We start from the raw sequence: 25457 nt of genomic DNA on the forward strand, positions 1-25457 counted from the left end.
ACACAGTTATCAAGGAGTAGTGTTAACTGTTCAAAACGGTGTCTATGTCTGCGAGGGCCGACTACTAACATCTCAGTTTTATCTCAGTTTAACAGTAGGAAATTTAGTGACATCCAATTTTTTACCACAGCCAGACAGACCAGAGATCTGTGTGGTTGGATGCATACATATAAGTGTTAGGTGGTATTACCTTATTCCCTACTATCTTGACTGCCTGCAGACAGCCAAAAGTATCAATAAGTTTAAGAGGCACTGTTGTGGAAGACGCAAGCCTTGTGAGTGCGAGCAGTATGTTATTAGCACACTTAAGGAGTGGCGTAATATGCTTAGCCACAACTCCATGTCGTCACTTGCAGGTTCGCCAGAGTGGTTGTGTTGCCACTTTCCCAAACAGTGCAAGCGCACGCCTATCCCTCCAGGTATCTGCTTCCCAGTACCGGGCAACAGAATCTGGGATGCCACCTGCCCCTGAGCCGCAGTGTGCCGTACTTCAGTCACGGCTTCACGGTTAGTTAATACAACTGTGGTAGCTGAGTCCCAGCTTGATGGCCTTATACAGTATATATATATATATATATATATATATAGACACACACACAAGCACCGATGCAGAATGCACAAAGGTGTGGTGGCATGAGTCCATTATAGGGACCCTAGCCTACTTTTCACTCTATCTATTTTTTTTAATGTATTAATCTATTTAATTCTAATTTTATATGGTTTACCTTCACTTCTGTTGGACATTTTACCATATTTGACTGTATATTTATCTTTGCCTGGCTGTTACTTCTTAACTATTCTGCTGCTGCTGTGTCACTTTGAATTTCCTCTTCAGGGGATCAATAAAGGTGAAACTAATCTACATCCCCACTACATCCCATTGAAACTGAATACACTGTGGTGTTTTCATCTTTCTGTTCTGCATACCACTATAAACTACTGTGATGTTTACACATGGCTGTCACCAGGCCTTTTGGGCTACTGTATTCAGCACCAAGTATAATGGGAAGTAGGGGACAATGGATAATGAACATTCCCTTTCTTTTTAAAGCAAGGGAAATAAATGAAAAAGCCACTTAATTTTGTTCTTAACTAGGCCTGTTCTTTGAAGTTATGTTTAGTCTCTATCTGCAGCAATCTATGTGCTAATGTCATTTCTTTCCATTCTTAAAACTAAGACACCAAGACAAAACAATCTGTAGGCCCACTGGTTGTTGTTTGTAGCCTAAAGGTTGGAGCGACTAAGCGTGCGCCTTGTGACCACAAAGGGCGGGGAATGTGGATAATTTGCTCTCCAAGGTGCCCCCAGTTGTTAATGCTTTTTTTTTTTTTTTTTTTATGGCAGTGGAATGTTAACCTTCTAGGTGTGGAAGTGTGACAAGGTGTGTGTGCACAGCCAAAGCCTTCCCCACTTATTAAGAAGTGCCACATAAAATATTTTGCTCTGTAACAGCAATCACAATCATTTTCATTTTAAGGTCTCCTGAAATGAAATTGCACAGCAGCACAAATCTGACCTGACCTTTGCCTCAAGGTCAGCCCTGGACTACACCTGAACATCCTAAATCATGCAAGCACACGTCAGGAAAGATAAAACCCATAAACCGTGAGGGTCTGAGCTGACTGTGACTGCGCTGAGGCGTTTGCAGGCTGCAGCGAAGGAGACCCGAAAAGTTTGAGGGCACAGGAAATTCTCTCGTCCGTCCTTGAAGCTGCAGGCACTTAGTCTGCACATATACCCACGCACGCACAGACCATTGCTCGCGCGCGCGCACGCACAAACTGCCGCGAACTTGCGACCAATCAACGCTCAGTCAGCACGCAGGCGAGGGTGACATTACAGCCCGCTATATCCCGTGGCAGAGTTGACTGTAGCCCACACATCCACCGCCACCTCGAAGGGCTGGGGACCTCGTTGCTGTCAGGGAGAAGTGACTCTTTATTAACAAGCACAAGGCGGGTAACCAAACTTTCCCTCAAGTCTCTGCAACTTGAAAACTCAGGGAAGCAAACTAGTAGCTTGCACCGTTACTTTCTCTGTCAACTAGGGCAGCCTCTGAAAACTTTTTTTTCTCTCAGAATACAACTTGAACAACAACGGGAAATAGTCTGTCAAGTGGAAAATAAAGGGGAAAACAAGGTTGGTATCTCTGCCTGTTCAGCCTGGAAATCTTTCGTTATCATTTGTAGGCTATATGCTAAAGTTCGGATAAAGCCTCCATCCTCTTTTAAGACGTTTCACGCACGTTTCCTCCCCTCCGTAGCACCTGCGAAATGACACGAAGATCCTGCGCAATTTACGCGGTTGGGATTGTCTGCGCCCACCTGCTAATCATTGGAATTGGCTTAGTTGTGGCTCAAGTTTTCCGCACTGTAATACACAACCGTCTAAAAAAGGTAAGTTCGTGATTATCCTCAGAGGGTTCAATGAAACATGTTCACAACTCGAGTGGACTCATCAAACGCATCATTCTTTAAATGCAGGCTTATTTTATTGCAGGGATGGGGCCGTAAAGTGTGTGTGTCAGTGTGTGTCCGAGACTCGTGTGTGTGTATAAAGTCTAGAAGATCAGATCGAGAGTTGGTTACTTTCAAGGGCCACATTTAGGAGGAAGTTATTGAGATCACAGCCAGGCATGTCACATACATAGGCTGCACTGTTTGAAATAACTAGGGCAATGGGGCATTAATGCTCAGTCCATTCTACGGTTCAAATAAAAAAGAATATATAAAAAAAGGAAAAAAAATAGAAAAATCCAGCAAGTGTGTGTAATGAGGTGTGTAGTGAGATAATTACATGGTTACTGTTAAACATGTAATACTACACTTCAGTGACAGTTTGTTATGAGTATCCAGCGAACAGTAACAGGGGGTTGGTGCTGTGGGTGCCGCCTCTCAGGTGAAGTGGCTTTCAGGGCTTAATAAGCAGCTCAGATTCCTTGATATGAATAAGAACGTGCTGTTATGTACTGTAGTGGATTATACAGTGTACTACACCATTAGCTAATTTCCAGGCGACATCATACGATGTTGGTTTGCCAATGACACTTCCTAGAGAAATCACTTTGTTGAAAGCCTCTTTCAGACAGACTTTTTATTTGAGCGGACAATAAAAGAGCCCTCAGTGGTCCATTATTTATGAATCTGCCTTGAATGCTTGTCATTAAGTTAGGAGGTGCCTCAAAGATGAATTCCACAGCTAAGAATAACTAAGGGCTGGGTTGGTATTGCTTGGTCCCATAGGCTAAAACTCTATTTTTAACACTAAGAGTTATGCATGTCATTTTAAAAAGCTGTGGTAAAGGATTGGCAATAAAATCAGCACATTATCCGTACTTGATTGTGAGGATTTCTTGAATGAAGTTACCCCGGGTCAAGATTTTGACATGGTAGGCTATTAGTGCTTGACTAGTGCACTTGTCTCACATATGTTAAGTTGCTCTCCAGGGCTGAAGATGGTTGGGCATTTATAAAGCTGCACTTGGAAGGCTTTCTCAGTATTTCTCAGTATTTATATATCTCAGCAGTGAGGATGTCAGCATAAGGTGATACCTGAGTAGCCTGCAGAAAGACAGGCTATATAATGGACTGATAAAGATTAGTGAGTGTAAAGCATCTGTTAGGACTACTGAAAATTTATCCACTGGAAATTGAGTCAGTGTTTTGATTAAGTTGAGTGTCTTATTCTTTCACTTTCTTTTGTAAAGCTTAAATAAAGTTGTATCTAGGGCTTTGTACATAAACCCAGAATAGCCTATATAATCACCTGAAAGCAGAAATGAGCTGAAACTAACCTAGACTTTACAACCCCACCTGGGTTAAAGACTGTGGACTATAGCCAGAGGAATAACATTGGGTAATGATGGTAATGCTTGTTAGGCCATTGCAGATTGATTCAAGATGCTAAGGACAGAAGGAACAAGGCGCCTGAAGAGAGCATGGGGAATTGATGTTTTCTCAATCCATTTCATCTGCCAAGATATTCCCCAAACACATTCCTCAACTTCACTGTGGCAATTTTTCTCATAGGTTGGGACGGTGGGTGGGAGGATGTTGGAGCAAGGCTGTGAGACAGTAATGTAAAATGCTGATGGGAAATGGGGCAATTCATCTCAAACACCCGTCCTCCCATATTCTCAACACTTTTTCATTGAACCCAAGTCTTTTTGTTAAAGCTGCAAAATGTGTAATCTTCAGTAATAGAGTTGTAAAAACCGATGGAAAGCAAATCCAAACACATAGAGTCCAAACACAAACACAAATCAGTTATCAAACATTTGGTTATCATTGTCAACATGCTTTACCATTTTCATGGGTCATTACTTTACTGATAAGCTCCATCCCTTTAATCACTGTAAAATTAGACCCAAGGTGTATCTGTATATCAGAGATTTCAGGCTCTGTTTGTCAGTAAAGTTCAAAGCCCTCCCTGCAGGTTCACCTTACTTTCACAACACTGCAGGCCACCTTTCCAGCTTATTATGACACGACTTGTCCTACTCCACTGTTATCACCTCACAGTGTGCAGAGCTGGTGGGAATGTTATGAAAATAAATATCGCTGGCCTACATTCAGTGTTGTAGTATGACACATCATCCTCAGTCTCATATCAAGTGTGGTTTTACATTACAAGCATAGGGATTGTTTACAACTAGGAAGAGACTATGGCTAAATATTGAAATATGTTTAATGTAGATTGTTGATATTTTTAACTTCAGAAAAGGCCATATGCGAACTGTAGAGCCCGACCAATATATCGGTCAGCCAATTTTATCAGGCGTTATTGGCCTAACACAGTTATATTGATATCGATGTATGTATTGTCTGATATGCACCGATATGCAAACTTTTTTTTCCAGAACATTTTACAGATGTTTATTTGACATCAGTGCAGTGATATAATTGTGGACAATAAAGTTTAATGTTAAACTGTAAAAATCCTGTCTCCATTACATATCTTTGTCACAAGTGTTTGATAACCACATTTTGGGGATCATGGGTTTATGCATATCAATATGGGAATTTTCAGAATGAGTATCAGCATCAGCCCCAAAAATCCAACATCATTTGGCTCAAGTGAACTGCTCACCTTTCAGCACAAAAGACTGGTGTATAGAAGTGTCATGTTAAGGTGTTGAAGTTTACATTGTTGGAAGAGCACAGGTTCATAAGAATTTGGCATAATATTTAATCTAATTATACATGAATACACAATCATAAACATTGTGCCAAAAATAGATTCAACTTTCCAAGGTGAAACAACAAAGTGACATCCACTCCTTTCAGCCTGATGAATAAAAAGTCTAGCAGCAGAATATCCATGTACATTTTACCTTTTGTCATTCAGCTTTTTTTTTCTTTTTTTTTTTTTTTTAATAAACATTTTGCGCAAGGATAAAAGACAGTGTGGAGAAATTAAAACAATGAGCAGTGTAAAATGTGTGATTGTTCCTTCTAATGGTACTTTCATGCTCAATTGTGCGAGCTCTGATATGTTTGTTTTCCTTAAGTGTGTTGAAGTCTGCAAGAGCAAGAGGTCTTTTTATTGCATGGATTGCATGAGAAGATTGCCCTTAAGTCATCATGCTTGCAAGTGACAAAGCTCTTAAAATGACTTCTTTCCTTGGAAGAGTGCTTTAATGCTGTGCATGGGTGGCCGGGGTATAACATGGTCATTAAGACACAGAGTGATTTGACTTGGCTCTATCAGCAAGAACCCTAAAAACTATGATAATTATTGGCCTGTCATGTAATAAGATGTGTGTCAGCAAGTAATTTCTCACAAGCCTTATTTGCCCTCAGTGGATGACCATGCTTCGTGATAGCAATAAGAAAACATGCCTCTTCTACCATCCAGGCTACAGAGACAAACAGCATCAAAAAAAGACACTCTTTTTATAGCGTTAGATCAAATGGTCACAGTCTAAAAAAAGACTGACAGACATCATAGGTGGTCATTCTTTAGAGAGTTTGATATTTACTCTAAATACTGAAGCTCTTGTTTATGGCCAGGTATGCAGGCATTTCACCAGGCAAGCAGTGTTGCCGTCATAGTCAGCAAAAAAAATCTGAAGCAACATTTGGCCAGATGCACCAACATTCTCTTAAATTTCTCTTATTTTTTTGTTAAGAGTAATGATAAGAGACGTCTTCTACACAGGGTTAGGATACAGGTACGAACATATGGGTTAGGGTACAGGTACTGAACGATAAATCCCATTTGTTGGTAAACTGGAGGCATGTGCCTGAGCATTTGTTATGAGCATAAGGTAACACCCCCTAAACGCTATATAAGGACAGCTGCTGTGTTGTATGCAAAATTCTCTGGCACTCAGATTTGTGAGTGCTGAACCAAGTCATGTTTCTCTTTTTGGAACAATAAAGGTATGAACTGAATTGAAATGAACTGAACTGAGACCTTTATTGTTCCAAGACGGGAAATTTTACTTGGCTCAGCACTCTCAAACCACACAATCACAATCAACTCTGATTTTAGCTGCTGAAGGTTTTCCTACTCTCTTGTATTGGTGGGGTCTCCAGTTCTTGGGCTTGTGCCAGACACGGCACAACAGCTGCCCTTATAAAGTGTGGGGCAGATGTTGTGCCAATAACTAATGCAGACACACACCTCCAGTTCACACACAGGTATGAGCACGCCTGGGTAACAACAGATTTGGACGGTTAAGAACATTTGGGGCATCTGGAGTTGACTTCTATTTTTCTCCTAACAGGAAGTTAAGAAAAACATAACCAGAAAACAAGAGAATGTTGCTGCTTCTGGCCTATTGTCTCATCATTCAAATAAACTGATAATTGTGGGACAGTGATCATCTTGTTCTATTGAAATGCACAGTTTTGAGAAAATACCCCACCCACTTTGACATGAAATGGACAGCCACTTTCAGAAACCTGTTTTAACCAAGTACCAAAGTACATCACAAAATTCTTGTCAACAATCTTTTCACACACACACACACACACACACACACACACACACACACACACACACACACACACACACATATACACACAGAGAGAGGCAGGCACATAGTCACCTACTGGCCTGGCAGTATGATTTATTTCAGGGCATATTAAGTAACTCCCTTACCCTAGTTACCCCAGTGTGAAAGAACTTAGTCCATGGAGACCCTCCCAGCAGTAGGCCCTCTTTGTGTGTTAAGCCTCTTTTCCCTGCCAGGCTTATTGGGAAACAGGCTGGGCTGGGGGTGGGTTGGCAGCCACACAGCTTCTGTGTGAGTCACCGTAAGCAGAGGGTCAACATGCAATGACCTAGTGAAGAGGTCACAATGAAACATGACTCTTCCCTGGATGGGAATGCTCCTTAATTTGTCACTGATGGATTCATTAATAGTGGTGCAGGACTTCTGTTCAGCTGGTAGAGCTTGGTTTAGGGGTTAAGTTGCTCATACATGGCATCCCATACATGCAGAACTTGTAAACACAGACGTGTAACGTAATGTAATGTGCAGTGTTCTGAATCAGGATCGATGTGCCATGTGTTATTCAGTTGCATGTGCTGTCTGCACAAAAGTGTGTTAACATCAAAGCACTTGCCTGTATGTGTATTCACCTGCAACATCTGTTTTCATACAGGGAGTGGTGTCAAAGTAACTGTGGCAAGAACTGAGATAAGAGGGCTTCTCTGTTCCTGTTTACCATGTAGTATTTCATGTAGCATGCAGGGAGGGTTACCATATTGATTGTTCCAGCCATGAAAGGAGGACCCATAGAGACCAGGCTCTCCTTTCCTCAATCCACAGTGACAGCCTTATTGTCTATGGCTACTCAACTAAACCTTTGTCACTGAGTGTCTTGAAGGGACCCTAAAAGAAGCGGGGGGTGGGGGTGGGGGGCTCTGTTCCCCTGAAATAACCTCACTCATTGATGTGTTTGCCATATTTGGTTTGCTTAGAATTGACGGTTTTAACTAGTAGAAATGAGACTGAATTAAACCAGTGTGTTTTTCTCTAGATGTGTTAAAAGAAGTGTCAGCCCCACCTCCTGCTCCCTCATTATTGTCTCACTCCCAGTCTTTTCTGTGCGCTTATTAGATCGTCTCAGTGAATGGGGACATCTTTGTTGGCAGTGATGTGTGTGGTGGTAATATTCTGTATATTATAGCAAGATACTACAGGTTTGCGGTGGTTTGTTTCAGCAGCATTGCCAGGGCCGCTTAGGGCTCAGTCTTGTGGAATGTGGCTCAGATCATTAAGGTCACAGTCCTGTCCAACCAGTGGGCATCCAGCTCCTTGTATCACATGGTCTGTCTGCGACTCTCCCAGAGAGCTCGTTGTCATTGGCAACGTCTTTCAATGAAGGGTCTCCCCTAATGCTATTCATGTGTGTAGCCAATGCTCTAGTCTGATGCTGCTCATCCAGCAACTCCCCTCCACAACCCCCAGAGATTTTTGTTCTCTGGAGTGTTTTTATTGGGAACAAAATGTGGAAACTCCAAGTTCAAAACATGGGTTTGATATTTTAAAAACATCTGCTTTCAGTAAAAGCCATGTTATTTTCCATTTGAAGCATGTATAAGTAGTAGTGCATTTCTGATTATGTTTTATATGCATTTGTTGTTGTTTCATCAGTGTTAATTTATTAATTTTAAATAAAAACTATCCCTCCTTCACAGTGATGTACATGAATGCAATGATGTATTTCGAGAGTTTATATGGAAAAGAACTTTTTGTCTCCACAGGAGATCACTTTAACAGAGGGCAGCCGTGTGTTTGAGACATGGAAGAACCCCCCTCCCCCTGTCTTCATGGAGTATTTCTTCTTCAACGTGACTAATGTGGACGGATTCCTGAAAGGGGCCAAGGCAATGGTCACTCAGGTTGGACCTTACACATATAGGTAGGATACATGAACTCAGATTGTTTTCATTCACTTTATCTTGAGCTGCACTGGTTTAAAAGAGGAAAACTTGTACCATTTGGCAAAAAAAAATCGCTGGGCAAATAAATAAAGGGATCTGATACAATGCCTTGCGTGACACATGGACCAAACATGGAAGTCCTACAATACAAGACCATGATGCTGTATACAAAGCTATTTATTGAGCTTGGTGGGTTTGTTAATGCAAGTATTAGTTCTAATGTATTAATGCAAGTAATAGTTGTAATGTATTAGTTTTGTTTCAAAATTTGGTCTGTGTTGCTGGCCTGCACCACAACACTGAGTTTTGCAGAATTTCAAAAAGCAATGCTGCATGACCAGCAATTTAAAAAAAAAAAAAAAAAAAAAAAAATCAAAATAAATGTACAAACTGCAAATTTTCATCTCAGCATACATATTGTGACATATCTCATCTTACTATACATATGTATTTTGCTGACCAGTAGTGGGGAGCATAACATATATTTACACACCATGTGTGCATTATCTCTGTAGGGTTATATTTGTATATTTGTACAACGTGAATGGTATATATATATCATATCAATAATTTTCTTGCAATTGTCTTGCAATTACCAGATTTAAAATACAATGTGCAGTACTACTATTTTGTAGTGCAATATTTTGTAATATAATTCCACATGTATTCTACTTTGTTCTTCAAAGTTAGCTGGCTGTTAATCGTTTTGCTTATGTTATGGGCCACTGGTGTTAAGATGCAGTAACTGTTGAGTTGAATAATGAGTCTTTGTAATTTTGCTGAAATGTGCCTGTTCAGCACTTACATAAACTTAAAAATGCAAACTGCATTGTGCTTCTCTGCTTCTAGTTATTGTAACCTTTTAAACCATACTTATTTTTACATTTTTTGTTTGTTTGTTTGTTTGTTTGTTTGAAGAAGGAAAGAAAAAAACAAATTCTTTAAAATGAGGCGGACAAGTGGCTTTTATTAACTGGTTGTAAGATGTCCATGTGAGTCCTGGAAAGTAGGTTATTCTGTACATATTAATCACTTTGTTTGAAACACTTTTAATGCACCCAGTGAAATGCTTGAACAAATATCAAGGTCCACTCCTGAGGCACAGAAAAAATGTTACAACTGGCACAGTTTTGTCAAGCTAATCTCCCCCAGTGACCCAATCTATATTTTAGTGTTTAGCTGACCAAATCCTAACTGGCTGTTATGATGAAAGGCAGGATTTGTGTAATAAAATTTTAAACGTTAACCTGATAGCTTGTGCAATGCTTTTTGAAATTTTCATCTGCACTGTCTGGCAAGTGGCATTCAGTTGCAACCACCAAGAAACTGAATCCCACTTTTACTGTGAATATTTTTTACATGTAGCTCAAATTGAAAATAAGAAACATAACCACTAATTTAATGTCTTACCTTGTGTCTCCCAGGGAATACAGGCCCAAGGCCAATGTGACCATGGTGCAAAATGGCACAAGGGTGTCAGCATACAATCCAAAGACATTTGTGTTTGTGAGAGAGAAGTCAGTTGGTGACCCGACTGTTGATGAAATAACCACTGTCAACATCCCTGCATGGGTGAGTCATGAGCTACAGGTCTTCAAGAAGCATGGAAAAGTGGAAGAACATAGTGTGTATGTTTTGTAGTTTGTATGCAATTTTCTCACATGTATTCTCTCTCATAGTTCCAATCCCACCTTCATGTCCCAATTCTTTATTTTACCCTGTGACCCTCTCTTATGCTTTCCCCCTGTTTCCATTTTGCATGATTAGGCTGTAATGAACAAAGTGAAAGGCAGTTACTGGAGAGCCTCCATGGTGTCCATTTGGATGAACTCTATAGGGTCTGGACTCTTCACCACCCGCACTGTGCAAGAACTGCTGTGGGGCTACAAAGACCCCCTACTGGCCAGAATTGCCCCCACCAATCCTGACGTTGAGGAAACCTTTGGCCTCATGTACAAGGCATGCAACAACTCTACTTCTCATGAAAACTAAAGTGGCTGAGTACGATCATTTAAACTGACAGCTTTAGAGAAGAAATTTCAGTCAGCTGGTTGATATATGATTATTTTACCCATTTCATTCCATGTGATCACTCATGCATTCAAAGTGAACCACAATTCTTAAATGAATCTGTAGACACTGAAACATCACCTAGCTTTGTTTGCATATTTTTTCACAGTTGGAAAGCTTAAATCCCAACCAATGGCATTTGCTAAGAACATGTGCCTTTTCCAGCAGCAAAAAACGGGTTCCATTCTGGTTTTCTCACCAAATTTTGAACAGTTCTTTGCATTTCTACCAGACATTAATCGATTCCCTAAAGGAAAATTGTAACTGAGTGGGAGCTTATTATTCTACCAAGAAAGATGGAGACGACTACCAAGAAATTTTTTGGTCTGGTTAAAAATAGTGGTTAAAAATGTTTTTTCCAACACAAAACTCCAAGTACACTTGTGCACACATCTGTAACTAAAGACATATCATTAAAAAAAAAAAAAAAAGTTTATATTTATGAATGAATGAATGAATTTTTTTTTCAAACATGTCTAAAAGAAAAAGAAAGAAAGAAAGAAAGAAAACTGCAGTTGACAGCAGTCAAGCGGGTCATGCATGGTCATGCTCTGCCACAGTATTGTAGTACACAGTAGTCCACAGTACAGTATTTTCTTCTGTTGTGCACACCTACCATCAATAATGCAAATAACTTTGTTGTGATTTGACGCTATATAAATAAAGATTGACTGAGATTGAATGGTCCCACTCCAAAAACTGGTCGACATGTGGGCCAGTTCCTTAGTTTACACCTTTGTTCCAGGAATCTTTAAGCAAACCATTTCGAGAACCAGAACGTTTTTGGTGGAAAAGGCATAACAGTGCCACCTCACCTCAAATCATTACTGATGGGATCCTGATGTATCAGGATCACTGAAAAGTCCTTGAATGATAGAAAGCTATGGTCTCTTGAGGATTATAAATGAGTTCTAATAACTTAAACTTGTGGATCTTTTCAGAAAAACGGCACTAACGATGGAGAATTTGTGTACTACACTGGTGAGCAAAACTACATGGATTACGGACGGGTTGACACATGGAGAGGCCAAAGGTACCACACAGTTAGTCATAGACATGCGTGGACACACACACACACACACACACACACACACACACGCATTCTCTGTCTTCATCCACTGTGATGAAAGTTAATTCCATCATTGGGTAACATGTGAAATCAAGAGTGTCTCAAATGCATTGCTTCTTGCCAGTAGCAGGGTAACACTGACTGGCTGCTTGTGGTTTGTCTGTTTGCCTGTCCATTTGGCATTTGCCCTCTACTCTGAGGACAGGGCAGGGCATCCTGATACTTGACTAGTGGAATGCCTTAATAATGGCTTTTTAGCTAGGTCTTGTCATCTACTCCTGCCAAGTCTTGAATTACCCACTACGTCCCTCTGGAAAAGCTTGTTTTCTGCTTGTCTTTTGACTTTGAGATAAAGAAGTGTTTGATCATCAAAACATTTAACTGTAATTTAGAGCAGTCTTGATGGTGGTGATGATAATACTGGTGATAGTGGAAGTGGGATATTTGTATGGAACTGTTTTTTGAAAATGTCATGGATAAACAAACAAACACCCCCCCACCCCACCCCACCCCCCCAAAAAAACAAAACAAAAAAAACATTATTTTTGTTGCACATTAGAGCTACAACTGTACAGCCTGTTGTTTTGATGGTGATAAATCATGTATAGGCTGCTCTGTATCGTACATTTCTCAGAGACATTTGTGCCCTGAGAAATCCCTTCAAAATCTATGTCCTCACAACTATTGAATTCTATGCTTTTAATTCCACAGAACTCCTAGAGTTCCTTGAAAGCCTTGAAATGCTCACGTGTTTGACTGTTATGTTGTTTTGCAGCCAGGTATCATTTTGGACATCTAACCAGAGCAACAGCATCAATGGAACAGACGGAAGTGCCTTCCACCCTTTTCTGTCTAAGGATGAACGGCTTTATGTCTTCACCTCAGACCTGTGCAGGTATAAATCAGCTGAACAATGCATTCTTGCTGTCCAAGTAGTATACCTTTTAAGATATGTGGAATAACTATATAAATCAAAGTATTGTATTGTTCTTCTAAGTGGCTGATGAAAATCCTACCTGTTAAGTGTTACATAGATCCTATTAGTCCTGTTAGTTCATAATATTAATGATAATGCTAAAAAATAATGTAATATTCATAAATTAGCTGGGCACAGTTCAGCTGGCCTAAAGACAATGAAATATCAACAAAATGCAGCATTTGTGAGTCACCACAGTCAAGTAACTGCAACAGTGTCCGGAATAATGCTGTTATGTAGATTATAAACAGATAAAATAGCTGCTTACATGGAAAAGCAATTGTAGCCTGGCGTCCCATGTCACCTGTAGAGGATGGGGGAGTGATAGTTGAAGCAATGTTCTATTTCTGGTGCGTGACCTGAACTCAACTTGCTGGATTCAAGTTGCTACAGAACGTGAAGGGAGAAAAAGTCTTTTATATCTGGTATGGGAATAATGTTCACAGGCCTCGGAGGCCATGAATTGTTATCATAACATCCTGATCACTTACAAACAGCACCACAGGTGACCGCTGTTTTTTTTTTTTTTTTTTTTAACCAGGGCTTTACTGCCTATACTGTGAGGGGTTTTTGAAAGTCTAGCACACAAGTTTCCAGGAAATACTGAATGGAAGGCCATATTTGAAGAAGGATGTGGGAACAGAGTATATTGTAGGGGGTGAGAGAGGAAGGGGAATGCAGGGAGAGATTGAGATGAACCCCTAGGAAATGTAGCTATTTTCCGCTCCTTTTTGCTATATTTACAAAGAGTGGGGAAGTTTTCAAGTTTTTGTTTCTGACCAACAGAAACAAATAGGCTTATTTAAGCTCTCCACATGGAATGGGCTGTATGCCTCGGGGCAATTTCACATATTACTTCTTGGAACTGGTAAGCATTTCACGAGGGTCTGGTCCATGCATTCAGTCTTGTTACAGAACTAGTCATTCATAAGGACGCTCAAATTCTTGTTGAAATTTCCAGCATTTCAAAACCAGCATGTGTTCAGTAAAAGACTTTTAAAAGAATTTTGGGGAACCATGTACAAAATCTGACCAGTGGAGCTAGCCCTGACCTAGAATAACCTAGTGTTACAACTATCACATGCTGCAGTTTTTTTTTGTTTGTTTGTTTTGTTTTGTTTTGTTTTTATTTTATTTTATCCATCAGTGTCACTGCTCTGATGAGAGTGTCCTTGCTGATAACGGCAAGCTCTATTTTAGAAGACAACCTTGACCTAAAAAAACAGGAGCTGCTTTAAAGTTCTTCCCCCCTTTGTTAAGCATGGAAAGAATCTGTCTCAGTGGCATGGCCGTCCCTTTGACACTGATTGGGTGCGTGTCAAAATCCCTCTCCCTAATGTTTCTAAACACTTTCACCTACTTACTCATTGCCTAGTAGCCTCATCATGGCCATCTGTGTTATTGTGACTAAAGGGAGACCTCCCTCCCTGGTTCCCCGGTTCCTGTACTTTTCAGCTTAATTCAAATAGGAAATGTCCCATCAAGTCATATACCTCAACCTTTCACACACAAATTCTCTGTCTCAGGTTTTTATTTTTAAGCAAACAATAGAGGAGCACAGCAGTGCTTAGCGTTGTAACATGTTTTAAGTTACTAAACAGAATTCAGGATTGGTCAGTACTATACAACCAGTGCTAGATTTTAGACTACCTTCTGTGAATTTATGAGGTGACTTGTGATCCTTTGGTCCAGTAACTAACAACAAATGTCTTTTGGAGTCGCAACAACAGACCCTTTAATTGCTTAAATCCCAACATGAGTTACCCTATTCTCTAACCCATGGTCTTTTTTATTCAAAGATACCATTAAGATTGGAATGTGGACCATAGGTAGAATCAACCATAAACACAAGTATGTCAGATATGGACATTATTGCTAGTGTGGCAAACTCATGAAATTAGTCCCAACTAGACGTCTTTCCATATTTGACTCAATAGCACCATGGTTCATTCTACATGCTCCACATTCCAGCCTTACTGAATGCATCTATAAGGCATAGGTTTTCTTGTAGAGGAGTCTTCTTCCTTATGAAGATTAATGCACCATCTTAGGGAAAGAACTTGTGTAAAGAGCCTTTACTTGGCCCCTCTCACGAAGGTCTAGGGAGAGGTCAGTACAGTATTGTTGCACAATAGGTGGGCTGCACAGCAAAGGGCCACATCCTCCCTGCCAGTTGGCTAAGGCTGTATAGACTCCTTTGTTCTCACTAGGAGCCATTGGATTCTCTAGACAGGATATAACCATAGATACATAGAAGACTGTTGTGTTGTTCTCAATAAAATAATTCTCTTGGAGGTTATAAAGGTTTCAAACATTAAATTATAATGCAAGATCTATGTTGTATGATTTGTCCCAGCAGTCTAGTTCCTAGCTACAAATATGTCAACACAGCAGTATTCTATCGGCTGTGTTTCACATTAAACCACAATATCTGATTTCTTTCTCAAATTTGATGTGCTGTCTTTACTCTGCAGGTCCATTTACATGGAGTTTGAGAAGGATGTAGTTGTGAAGGGAATCCCAGCCTACCGCTTCACACCACCACGGTCTGTCCTGGCCAGTAAGGAGGAGAACCCAGCCAATGAGGGTTTCTGTATCAGCCCAAAAGAGTGCCTGGGAACTGGCCTTCTCAAAGTCAGCCCATGTCGAAAAGGTAAAGGTCAACTCATTCTTCATCTCAGTCGCTGCTTTTCTCACCCACGCTTTTGTTCCCACACTCTTTGCCTTTCTGAGAAATGGCATACCAGTCAAAAATTTAAAAAATGGTTGGCAAAGGACTCTAAAACAGAGAACAGAGCATGGCGCAAACTGTGTGTGAAATCATTTGACAGCTTTAACCCGGGAAGGGTAGCCATTTCTAATGATATGGAAGCACTGTGATCTTTTGAAAGCATCATCAGCACCTCGTGTCTTATAATTTTTGGCTCAACCCACCAATGCAAGCTGATGAGTGATGAAGCCACTACCACATATAACACTTGGAATATTTACATGCATTATAAATATGTAGATATCAGTAGTCTGTGATGTTAAACATAATCTGAAAAAAATCTATCGAGATGTCTGGAAATGTAGGTCTGGAAAGGTGTGGAATTTTGAATTGGAAAATGGAAATAAAATGGAAACCCTGCCACTGGCCTCTTACCTCTGCTTATATAAAGTTTAAAACCCTGGTGCTAATAAACAAGGCTGCCAAGGGAGCTATACTTTCCTGCCATGGTCAAGCCGTACACTCCAGCCTGTGCCTTACTACTAAACACTGTCCATGTAAGGCACTGATGGTGCATTAATTCCTTTATCGGTCAAGTTCTCTTTCAAAACATTTAATCTTTTATATCACCATTGCTATTTCCACCCTTTAAATGACCCATGTGACACAGTTCTCCAGACCTCTCTACACCTCAGGGACCATCTGACTGTGACTGGCCCAGTAGGCAAGAGAGCAGTAAGCCTTGTCAGCTGACTCTGGCCCTGAATATGACCAGGCATAATCTCCCTAGCCTGTGTCCACAGCCCGAGCGTCTTTCAAATAACTGCTTCCCAATCACTTTTATATTGCAAGTTCGTCACTGGCCAAAACACATTGAGATCACCATGGTGTACTGTTCCATGTGGCCAGAAATAGAAATTGTATGTGCTATTCAGGTGAGGAGGGTTCAGAAGAACATGCATTTGTGTGTGCTTGTATATTTGTGTGTGTTTGAATATTGAAGGTGTATATTATTTCGGGGCTATTTAAGCACCAAATGTCTTCACAGGGGTAGAAAACTGAGGAAAATTCTACAAATTAAGGACATTTTTCCAGTCTTTACTTCTTCAAGAGGATAGCTCAAGGTTAAGGTTTAGGTTTAGGGTTGAGGCTGTAACTACAATTAGGTTTGGGTACTTGTAAGGGTTTAAGGTTAGGTTTTTAGCAGAGAGGGTTAAATTTAGGGGTAGAGGCTAGCGAATGAATGTTGTTAATGAAGGCTCTTACAAGTATACTAACACAAGCAGTGTGTGTACATGTGTGTGTGCCTGAATGACCTTGTGGGTTGTCACGGGAACAGCCACTCAGGTGACAGTGTTTTTGTCGAACTACTGTTGCCAAACACAAGAGCAGGAAAACTATCACCTCTGTCCCACTTCATCGTCAGCTCTGACCCTGCCGCCACAATATTCAAGGGCAACTCCCATGTCTGGCTTTGGTCTTGGTCCTGAGGCTGTTTCTTTTCACAAACCAGAGCAGCGTTTTCTTTTTTTTTTTTTTTTCTTTTTTTTCTTGTGAACCACAGAGACGTACAAGTACTTAGGCTGTTCTGCAGGTGGACCTCAACACCAAAGAATGTGTCACTTTGGTGCACCGTCTCCTGTCATGACCAAGGCAATATGGTTCATGGTTTAAAAGTGGAATGTCTCCTGTTGACAATATGAGGAAGGAACTCTGCAAGATTCTTTATGTGGACCTCAGCTACACCCCATAAGTAGTTCTACAGACTGGACCGTGATTCATGTGTGTAGCTATTGTCTGGGTCTTGTGTGGGGGGAAAGGTCAAAGCAACATGCTGTCTTTGGGGGAGGAGGTCAGATAATATCTTGCCTCCTTCTGTCAAAGACTCTTTCCCCCACTGTTCTGCGTCTTGGTTAGATCATCAGGCTGAAATTCCACTTCATGAAGTAAGAATAAAAATTTAGCTTCATGCTAAGTGTCACAAGGTCAAGCTCTTGTGACATTTATCCCACTTAATAAAATGAAAGAAGAACTACTGCATGTTTTTTTTCTTCTGACTCATTTTTTTTCTGACTCATGTTTTCAGTACCGTTTAATGCTTTTCTCAGTTTATTTCGGTCGCTCCCCTCACTTCCTCCCCTTCCCTCTCCTCTTCCTGCACAGGTGCCCCTGTGGTGGCCTCCTTCCCTCATTTCTACCTGGGTGACCCAAAATACGCGGCTGCCATTGATGGACTGTCCCCTATAAGGGAGCATCACCAAACATTCCTTGACCTTAACCCGGTACGAAGTGGGACCACAGTTGATCAGCTTTAAATGACTTTCACACTGTGTTTAATCAAAATGCAGTTGTCTGGTATGGCTGTGTGATATACACAAAATCCTCTAGAACAATACAGATAATTTCATATCTTGACGATATATATCACAATATTGTATGTCTTCTATGAATTAGATGAAAAAATTGTCTGTACGACATAAGAGCATGGCTACTTTTTGATAATCCTGTGATTTAAATTGAAATGAAAGGCACTTTTTTCGGAAGTGACACTGAACAAAACTGATGTCTGCTTTTGCTTTCAGCATTTGCCTTCCATGTAGCTCACATGTTTTGGCTCTCCCTGTCCTGCCTTTCATGGTTCATGGTCAGTGATAGACGTAGTCAGTGGTAGGAACCGGTCTGTGGCCCGTCTAATATTGTCTTGGTTGAGCTGAGTCTTGTTCTGTGTTGGAGCTTCATTCTGTGTCACACTCCTCCATGTTTGTTATTTTATCCCATGTATAGTAATGGTGCATTCAAAGACAACTAGGAGCTCCAACACAATGAATGTTAAGCAGCTTTTGCAACAACAGTGATAGAAATGATAGAGGAAAATCTCTACTGATAGACATTTTTCTCTCATCCCACGATATATATCGTCATATCGCACAGCCCAAGTGTTCTGTATCATTTTTGTTCACACTGCACTGTTCCATGGGAAAATGTAACAGAGTAGTGTTTAATTCATTTCAGGGTGAAAAAGAATGATGTGTTTTATAAGGGTGTATTGCTGCACCACCCAGTGTAATATATTTTGAAACACAGAAGCACAGTGTAGCAAAGTGTTTTCTCTTGTTCTCAGACCACTGGTGTGCCTGTGCGTGCAAACAAGAGGGCTCAGATTAACATCTTGATGGAGAGAATCAGTGGATTTCCGTGAGTGTCTATCCAAATTCAAAATTCCCCAGTAAAGTTTTGCACCGTACAAGTCTTTCACATTTCCATCTTTCATTATATTGTTTACAGGACAACTAGAAGCCTGAATGAGACAATCTTTCCTGTGATGTTCCTCAATGAGGTAAGAAGTGCTTTATTTCAGAAACATGATTATACTTCATGCCCAGATAAAACACAGTTAATATAAAATCAGTATTTTGATCACCACTGAGCAGGGTTAGATGATTGAAATGATTGTCACGCTCTCTCCTCGGAAATATAGGATGCTAAACCAGTCACCTTGTACCGCATTTCCTCCACGTAAGCTAATTGTCTCTATGTATATCCTGTCCACAGAGTGTGGTGATTGACGATGCATCTGTGGCAAGACTCAACAAGCTACTGCTGATAGTAACTCTGGTGTCCAACTTCCCCCTCATCATTGTTGGTCTGGGTGCCATTATGCTCATTGTCTTCATCATCCTCCTGGTTCGTGCCCGCAAACAGAAGGTAAATGTTGTTGCGTTGTGTGCTGCTAAGTTTACTGAGTTTGTTAAGATTTTACTTGAACTGCAAAATTGGGTAAGCCCCAATCTCACCTGATTTCATGGTAGCCATTCACTGTTTGCTTGTTTGGTGAAATTAAGGAATGTGCAACAATGTTATCTAATGTATTCCATTGCTTAATCTCTTAATTTCTTACTAATGGCACCGTGCATGTGTTTATCACTACCTGTCCCTATGCAGAATGAAGTTAAACGCATTGTCTTTACGAAGCCTCTCTATGCTGCCCCTGTAAGTTTGAATGATTAATTTGATGCTTTATTTGCAAATCTTCATCTTGTCCTCTTTATCCTTTTCTTCCTTATTTCACGTATTACTTTTTATGCATAAACATTTTTATTTTTTGTATGCAAACTCTATCCTTTCACCAACAAAATAATCATGGTACAGTATTATGGCTTTAATCATTTAATGATTACGCATTTAACATAACATGACACGACATGACATGACATGACATGACATGACATGACATGGCATAACATAACATAACATAACATGACATGACATGACATGACATGACATGACATGACATGACATGACATGACATAACATAACATAACATAACATAACATAACATAACATAACATAACATAACATAATATAACATAACATAACATAACAACATAGCATAATAGTTACCACACAGTTCCTCACAGTTGAATAGAGCCTGCTTCAGTGTGATGATGTTTCTTAGTGGCAAGATCATGTGACATAAAATGACCAAATAGTAGGAAGGTAATGAGCCTAGAACATGTTGAAAGTCATAAACTTTACACACCAGGGTTTCCGCAACAAAAAGCATTAAAAGTCATTAAATAGATTTTGCAAAACTTAAGGCCTTAAATGGAATTAAAAAGCATTAAATTCGATGTCCAGAGACATTCAAAAATTAAATACACTTGATGGGAAAAAACATTTTTATTCACGATTTAGTTTGATTATATAAACATTTAATAATTTTGATGAGAAGTATAGTGTGATGATTGATAGGCGGAACCCTTTAATTGGCTATTGTTTACGGCCGGTGCATGATGTCACAACACTGGATGCTTGGAATGCACTGTGCTGTGAGTGTGCTTATGCTGTGGCGAAAGAGCAAGGGAATATTAGCAAATGTCAGAAAAATGGGAAAGTGCAAGTTTCAGCAGAAGTAGTTGGAGGAGGAACTATTTGGAACCTGGTTAAAGCCCGTTGACGGTAAACCTGCTGAGGCATTTTGCAGTGTGTGCAAAAAGATCTTCAAACTTTGCACAGTGGGCGTCAATGTGGTGAAATTACACATGCTGTCAGATAGTCACAAGTCGGTGATTAAAGGCAGGCAGCAGTTAACTGTGCCGAATTTCTTTGCCGTGACCAGCAACGCAACTTCTGCTGTCGCCACCACAACTGCAGCTGCTGCTGCTACCACCACAGTTGCTGCTACCACCACACCTGCCACTACCATTTCAGGCTGGTTTTGTTATTTTTGAAATGTGCAAATAAATTCTGAGACTGTATACCGTCTTGTTAGCCACTTCTAATTCACTATAGAGTGACAGTTAATGTAAATTTAGATTTTCTCAAATATTCAAGATTAGCATTGTCAAATGCTTAGAATTTTCTCTCTCTCTCTCTCTCTCTCTCTCTCTCTCTCTCTCTCTCTCTCTCTCTCTCTCTCTCTCTGGACATGGGCATTAGATTTGTGGCATCAAAAAGCATTAAATTAGATTTGCTGATACCTGCAGAAATCCTGCACACTCAACATCAGATTTTTTCTAAACTCATACATACATTTGCACACTTTTATCCTTCCTCCAACCCTTGCACACACACACATACACACATACACACACTCACAAAAACACTGGCTTGTAACACTGTTTTTTAAACCCTGTCTTGTACTTGCACAGACCACTGCTGAGGAAGATACTTCTTACACTCCAGTCAGCGACAAGGAAAAGGATGACACCCATAATGGCACCTATATTGGCCTCACACCCACCACTGATCCACAGTCCTGAGGAGAGAGTGCACGGAGGGCCGGGTGGGAGCATACACTAGCATACACTGGCAATTTAGAAATATAGGTGAGGATGGGGGCTTGGGGGACAGGTCAGATACAGGTCACCTGCAGTAGATAAGCCTGAAAAACATAAAAGAAAATGAAAATAAACTAATTAATTTAAAAAAAAAACAAAAAAAAAACAAAAAAAAAAAAACACTAAAATTGAACATATATTATTTTCCACCCTGGGAAGTGGCATTCTGGGGGACAAGGGAGGCAAAAATATTTTTTAAATAACTTCAGTCATAGAGAGCTACCTAGAAATTCTCAGCCTGGCCCTAGCTCTTTAGTAAATTGGCAGCCTAGACTGATCTCTAAAAAGCCGTTTAAAAAAAAAAGTCAGTCATGGGCTTTTTATTTGTATTTTTATTTTTTTTCATCAGTCACTGATGGTGTGGAATTTTAAATGCTTGTGAATAGGCAACAGCTCTTTCTGAGCAGAGATGGAGCGTGCAAGATGTTATGGTCCTTTGCCAAAACTAACCCTTAAACCCTGATATTTAATGAGATCTGGGAGTATCTGATAGTTTTAAAACGCTGCGACCTTACCTCACTCTCTGATTGGCTAGACTAGTTTCTTGTTGTTTTTATGAACTCTCGTTGCTCTCCAGATGTCAGTAACTGACCACTCTTGTAATAGGGCGTAAGGGGTGATATGGGACCAGAGTAATGTGTCCATAAACTGTGAGCTTTTCGGCATCATACACCACTCTCAGGGGGCCTTTGCTTTGACATAATCAAACATGTATTAATGCACAAGAGACAACCAAAACTTTGGTTTCTCTTTCTGATAAGTTTTAATCAATTCAACATTTCTATACTTCAGTGGGCTAAACTAATTGTTACATTTCAGTGGCTCATCGTTTTCTATCTGTGCACTGTATTTAGAGGGATAGCGGTGTATATCAGTATTACCAAACCTGAAAAACTCTCAGTGTATGGCATATTTATGTATATACAGTGTAAGACTGATTAAACTGCCTACATTCCTCCAAATGTATGATGAGGATGAATATCACAAAAACGCTGTATATTTTGAATCTTGTCATTTTTGTGAAGTAAATCCTTTGCATCACGTGTGTAAATCTAATGTAGAGAGGTTCTACTGGTGGATGTGCTCAAGTAGAAGTTTCACGAACTTTCTCTGGTGCCATAATGAGCTTCACTTTAAACAATCATTTAAAACTCTAAGACTTCGAGATTACAGAGATTGAAAGATTGTTTCATAGAGTATTGAATGTATGACTTAACAGTATTGCTGTCTTACTATTACTTCATATGCTAACTAACATTTCTATGTCTGACAGTGTTTCAACATATCAGTGAGATTTATCAGAAATAGCTGTTGAACCTTTTTCTGTTTGTATTCATATCAGGTATTCGTTTCTGTATTTTCTTTTTGTCTCTCTTTTTTGTGTCCTCACATTATTGCTGCTGCTGAATGTGAAACCCCAGCATTTTTGTATTTTGTCTTATTTTGTGTTTTGGCTGTTTGCTTGTTTGTTTTAATTTTTTTTTTTTTTTTTTTTAAGTTTCTGAAGGAGAACCACTTGCAGAATAGTTGTGTCGGATGACTGGCTCCTCAAAAATCACTATGGTTCAAGTAGCCTTTGGTTTGTAAATGTTACTGAAATTATGACAAAAGAGTTACTGAAATTATGACAGTAAACAAATGATTAAGATGTAGTTGTTAGTTGTGACATGTCCCTTTTGGACATTTTCTATCTTGCGGATATTTTATGAGGGGATTGCTTTGTCATATCAGTCTTGATTGTCCAGCTACCAAACTGAGATAGACAGCATTTTGTTTTTTGTATACCCAGACAGTGTGAAACTGCACTCTGAAAAACTGCTTGAATGATAGCTACATGTGTGACAGTACAGTAATACAGCTCTCTCACTGCTGAAGTAAGCACATTTTATTTAATGGCAAAACAGAAATGTTGCAGACTTGACTAAATTTGAATTCTCTTCAGCCCAGTTGTTATTGTTTCATTTTCCACTCACATTGCATCGGTTTGCTGTAACACTTTAAGGACAAATGCAGCGTTTCCCACCACCTCCTCCTGACGTGCACTGCCGTGATCAGTATTAAATGTATCGAGAAATCATAGAGAGGCTGCAAAATTTTTCATTTAGAGACTGTTCTTTCTAAACATATAACCAAATATTTGATTTTAGGATTTCTGTTTCACATGTATTTTAAAAGAATCACATGCCTCAGTGAAAACATTTTATGAAAATAGTGATGATTCATACAGAATGCATGTTGTAATGATTCCTTGACAAATAGAGATAAATGAATACAAATGTATATGAGTGAGTGAGTGGATGATTGAATGGATAAATCAAATAATACATAAAATGTTTTGTTACAGCAACCACAGCATTAGGAAACATTAGTATAGTAGTTAAAATGGAACACTAAAAAATGCTTTTTATTAGGCCGATATCAAACCCAAAGTGCGACACATGGCAAGCAGCACCACGGGCTATTTGTAGAAAAAAAAAATTGCCTTCTTTGTACCTTACTTGCATTGCATGTGATGCATCCTGATTTTTTTTTTTTTTTTTGGTTCTTTTTTGGTTTTGTTTTTCTTTTAATTTAGCCAAAATTTCAAGCTTCTCATCACAGCTCAGCCCTCTCCCATCTGCATATTGTTCTAACTGCTGGCTTGCTTTGGATTGATGACTGTTTCTACTATGTACAACCAATAAAAGCAGTCTCAGTGAATGTGTGCCTCATTTTTCACTATTTACATTTACATACTAAGGAAGGCGTGGCATTTGAAACATTTGAAATCCGTTCCATTAGAGCACTGGCAGTTAGAGGAGAAAATGCTCAAACTAGACCGCCTAGTGCTCGGTGAAATGTATGTCCTTTTTCTCAAATTATGTCATTGATAGACAAATGCACAGACTGAAAAAAATGAGAAGGTGGCGATACAGCAAGATATTGTTACATGGATACATGGCATTGATATTGAAGACAGGGTGAAAGGATGGGAGTAGTTCCACAAAGAACTGCTGTGCAAGGAGTAATCATATTTGCACAAACACTGACATATCCACTGTAAAATCAAAAATAGAAAAATCATGTAAACTTGATGTAATATCTATTGGAAACAACATCAAAATTATCTACAGTTAAGTTCAGAGAGAAAGTGGGAATACGGAGTATGTGCTACATTGCCAAATTGTGAAATAAGCTATTACTTATGAAGAGGTAGGGGGAAATCTGGTTATTGAGGCTTGCTTAATAGATGGTAATTTGATTATGAAGAATTTTTATAACCCATGTAAGTGGTTTGAAGGGAAGGAAAAAGGAGCGGGTGTTTGTTTTGGGAAGTTTCAGGCCCATAGCACTTTTGGAGTGAAGGGCATGCACACAGATGAAATAATGGTGGAGGAAATGATTACTATCTTGGGGCTTGTGTGTTGAAATGATGAAAGCACCAGTCGGGTGAATCTGAGAGCATGAGTCAAGCTGATTCGACACTAACATGGCAGTGATTGTGCAAGTGTCTGTTCTTGGAGGATGTGGAAAAGAAAATGCATAGGTCATATGTTTCATGAAAAGTTGCAAGCAGATATAATTGCACTGCAAACTGTAAGGAGAGGGCGGTGGTTTCAAAAATGAGCTTGCACATGACATTCACATGACTGCAGACTTTGCAGAGGTGCTGGAGGTGGTGAAGAATGAAACAGCAAAGTGAAAATGAAATAATGAGAAAGTGCACTCAAATCCGTACAAGATCCTTTAGTATATCCAAATGAAGGTCGGAGACCAGAAGCTTGGCCCCTTTGGGAAGATGCAGTAAAGGATCTTGCAGCGATCTGTGTGTGTTAAATCCTTCTTTTGTCCACAAGGAAAACTGATAATTAAACGCAGGAGTTCATACCATGAAGGAATGCAGGAGCAGCAGT

General features: G+C 39.8%; 1 protein-coding gene across 2 annotated transcripts; it reads left to right on the forward strand.

Annotated features, from left to right (window-relative positions):
- The first annotated feature begins 1860 nt into the window (after positions 1 to 1860).
- LOC115369212 (lysosome membrane protein 2-like) lies at positions 1861 to 24042 on the forward strand. 2 transcript variants are annotated; one of them, XM_030065776.1, is made up of 15 exons: positions 1861 to 1960; positions 2080 to 2140; positions 2265 to 2397; positions 8720 to 8877; positions 10324 to 10471; positions 10667 to 10858; positions 11911 to 12002; positions 12814 to 12933; positions 15489 to 15667; positions 17888 to 18006; positions 18846 to 18919; positions 19010 to 19061; positions 19277 to 19429; positions 19667 to 19714; positions 21376 to 24042. In XM_030065776.1, exons 3-15 carry the CDS (start codon positions 2275 to 2277, stop codon positions 21484 to 21486), a joined length of 1569 nt encoding a protein of 522 aa, XP_029921636.1. In that variant the 5' UTR covers positions 1861 to 1960; positions 2080 to 2140; positions 2265 to 2274; the 3' UTR covers positions 21487 to 24042. The 2 variants fall into 2 exon arrangements, with proteins under 2 accessions (XP_029921636.1, XP_029921637.1); XM_030065777.1 differs by lacking the exon at positions 19667 to 19714 and having other exon boundaries at positions 1884 to 2140.
- Positions 24043 to 25457: the final 1415 nt, after the last annotated feature.

The sequence above is a fragment of the Myripristis murdjan genome, chromosome 12, assembly GCF_902150065.1.
Source record: "Myripristis murdjan chromosome 12, fMyrMur1.1, whole genome shotgun sequence".
In the NCBI taxonomy this organism is placed as follows: Eukaryota; Metazoa; Chordata; class Actinopteri; order Holocentriformes; family Holocentridae; genus Myripristis; species Myripristis murdjan.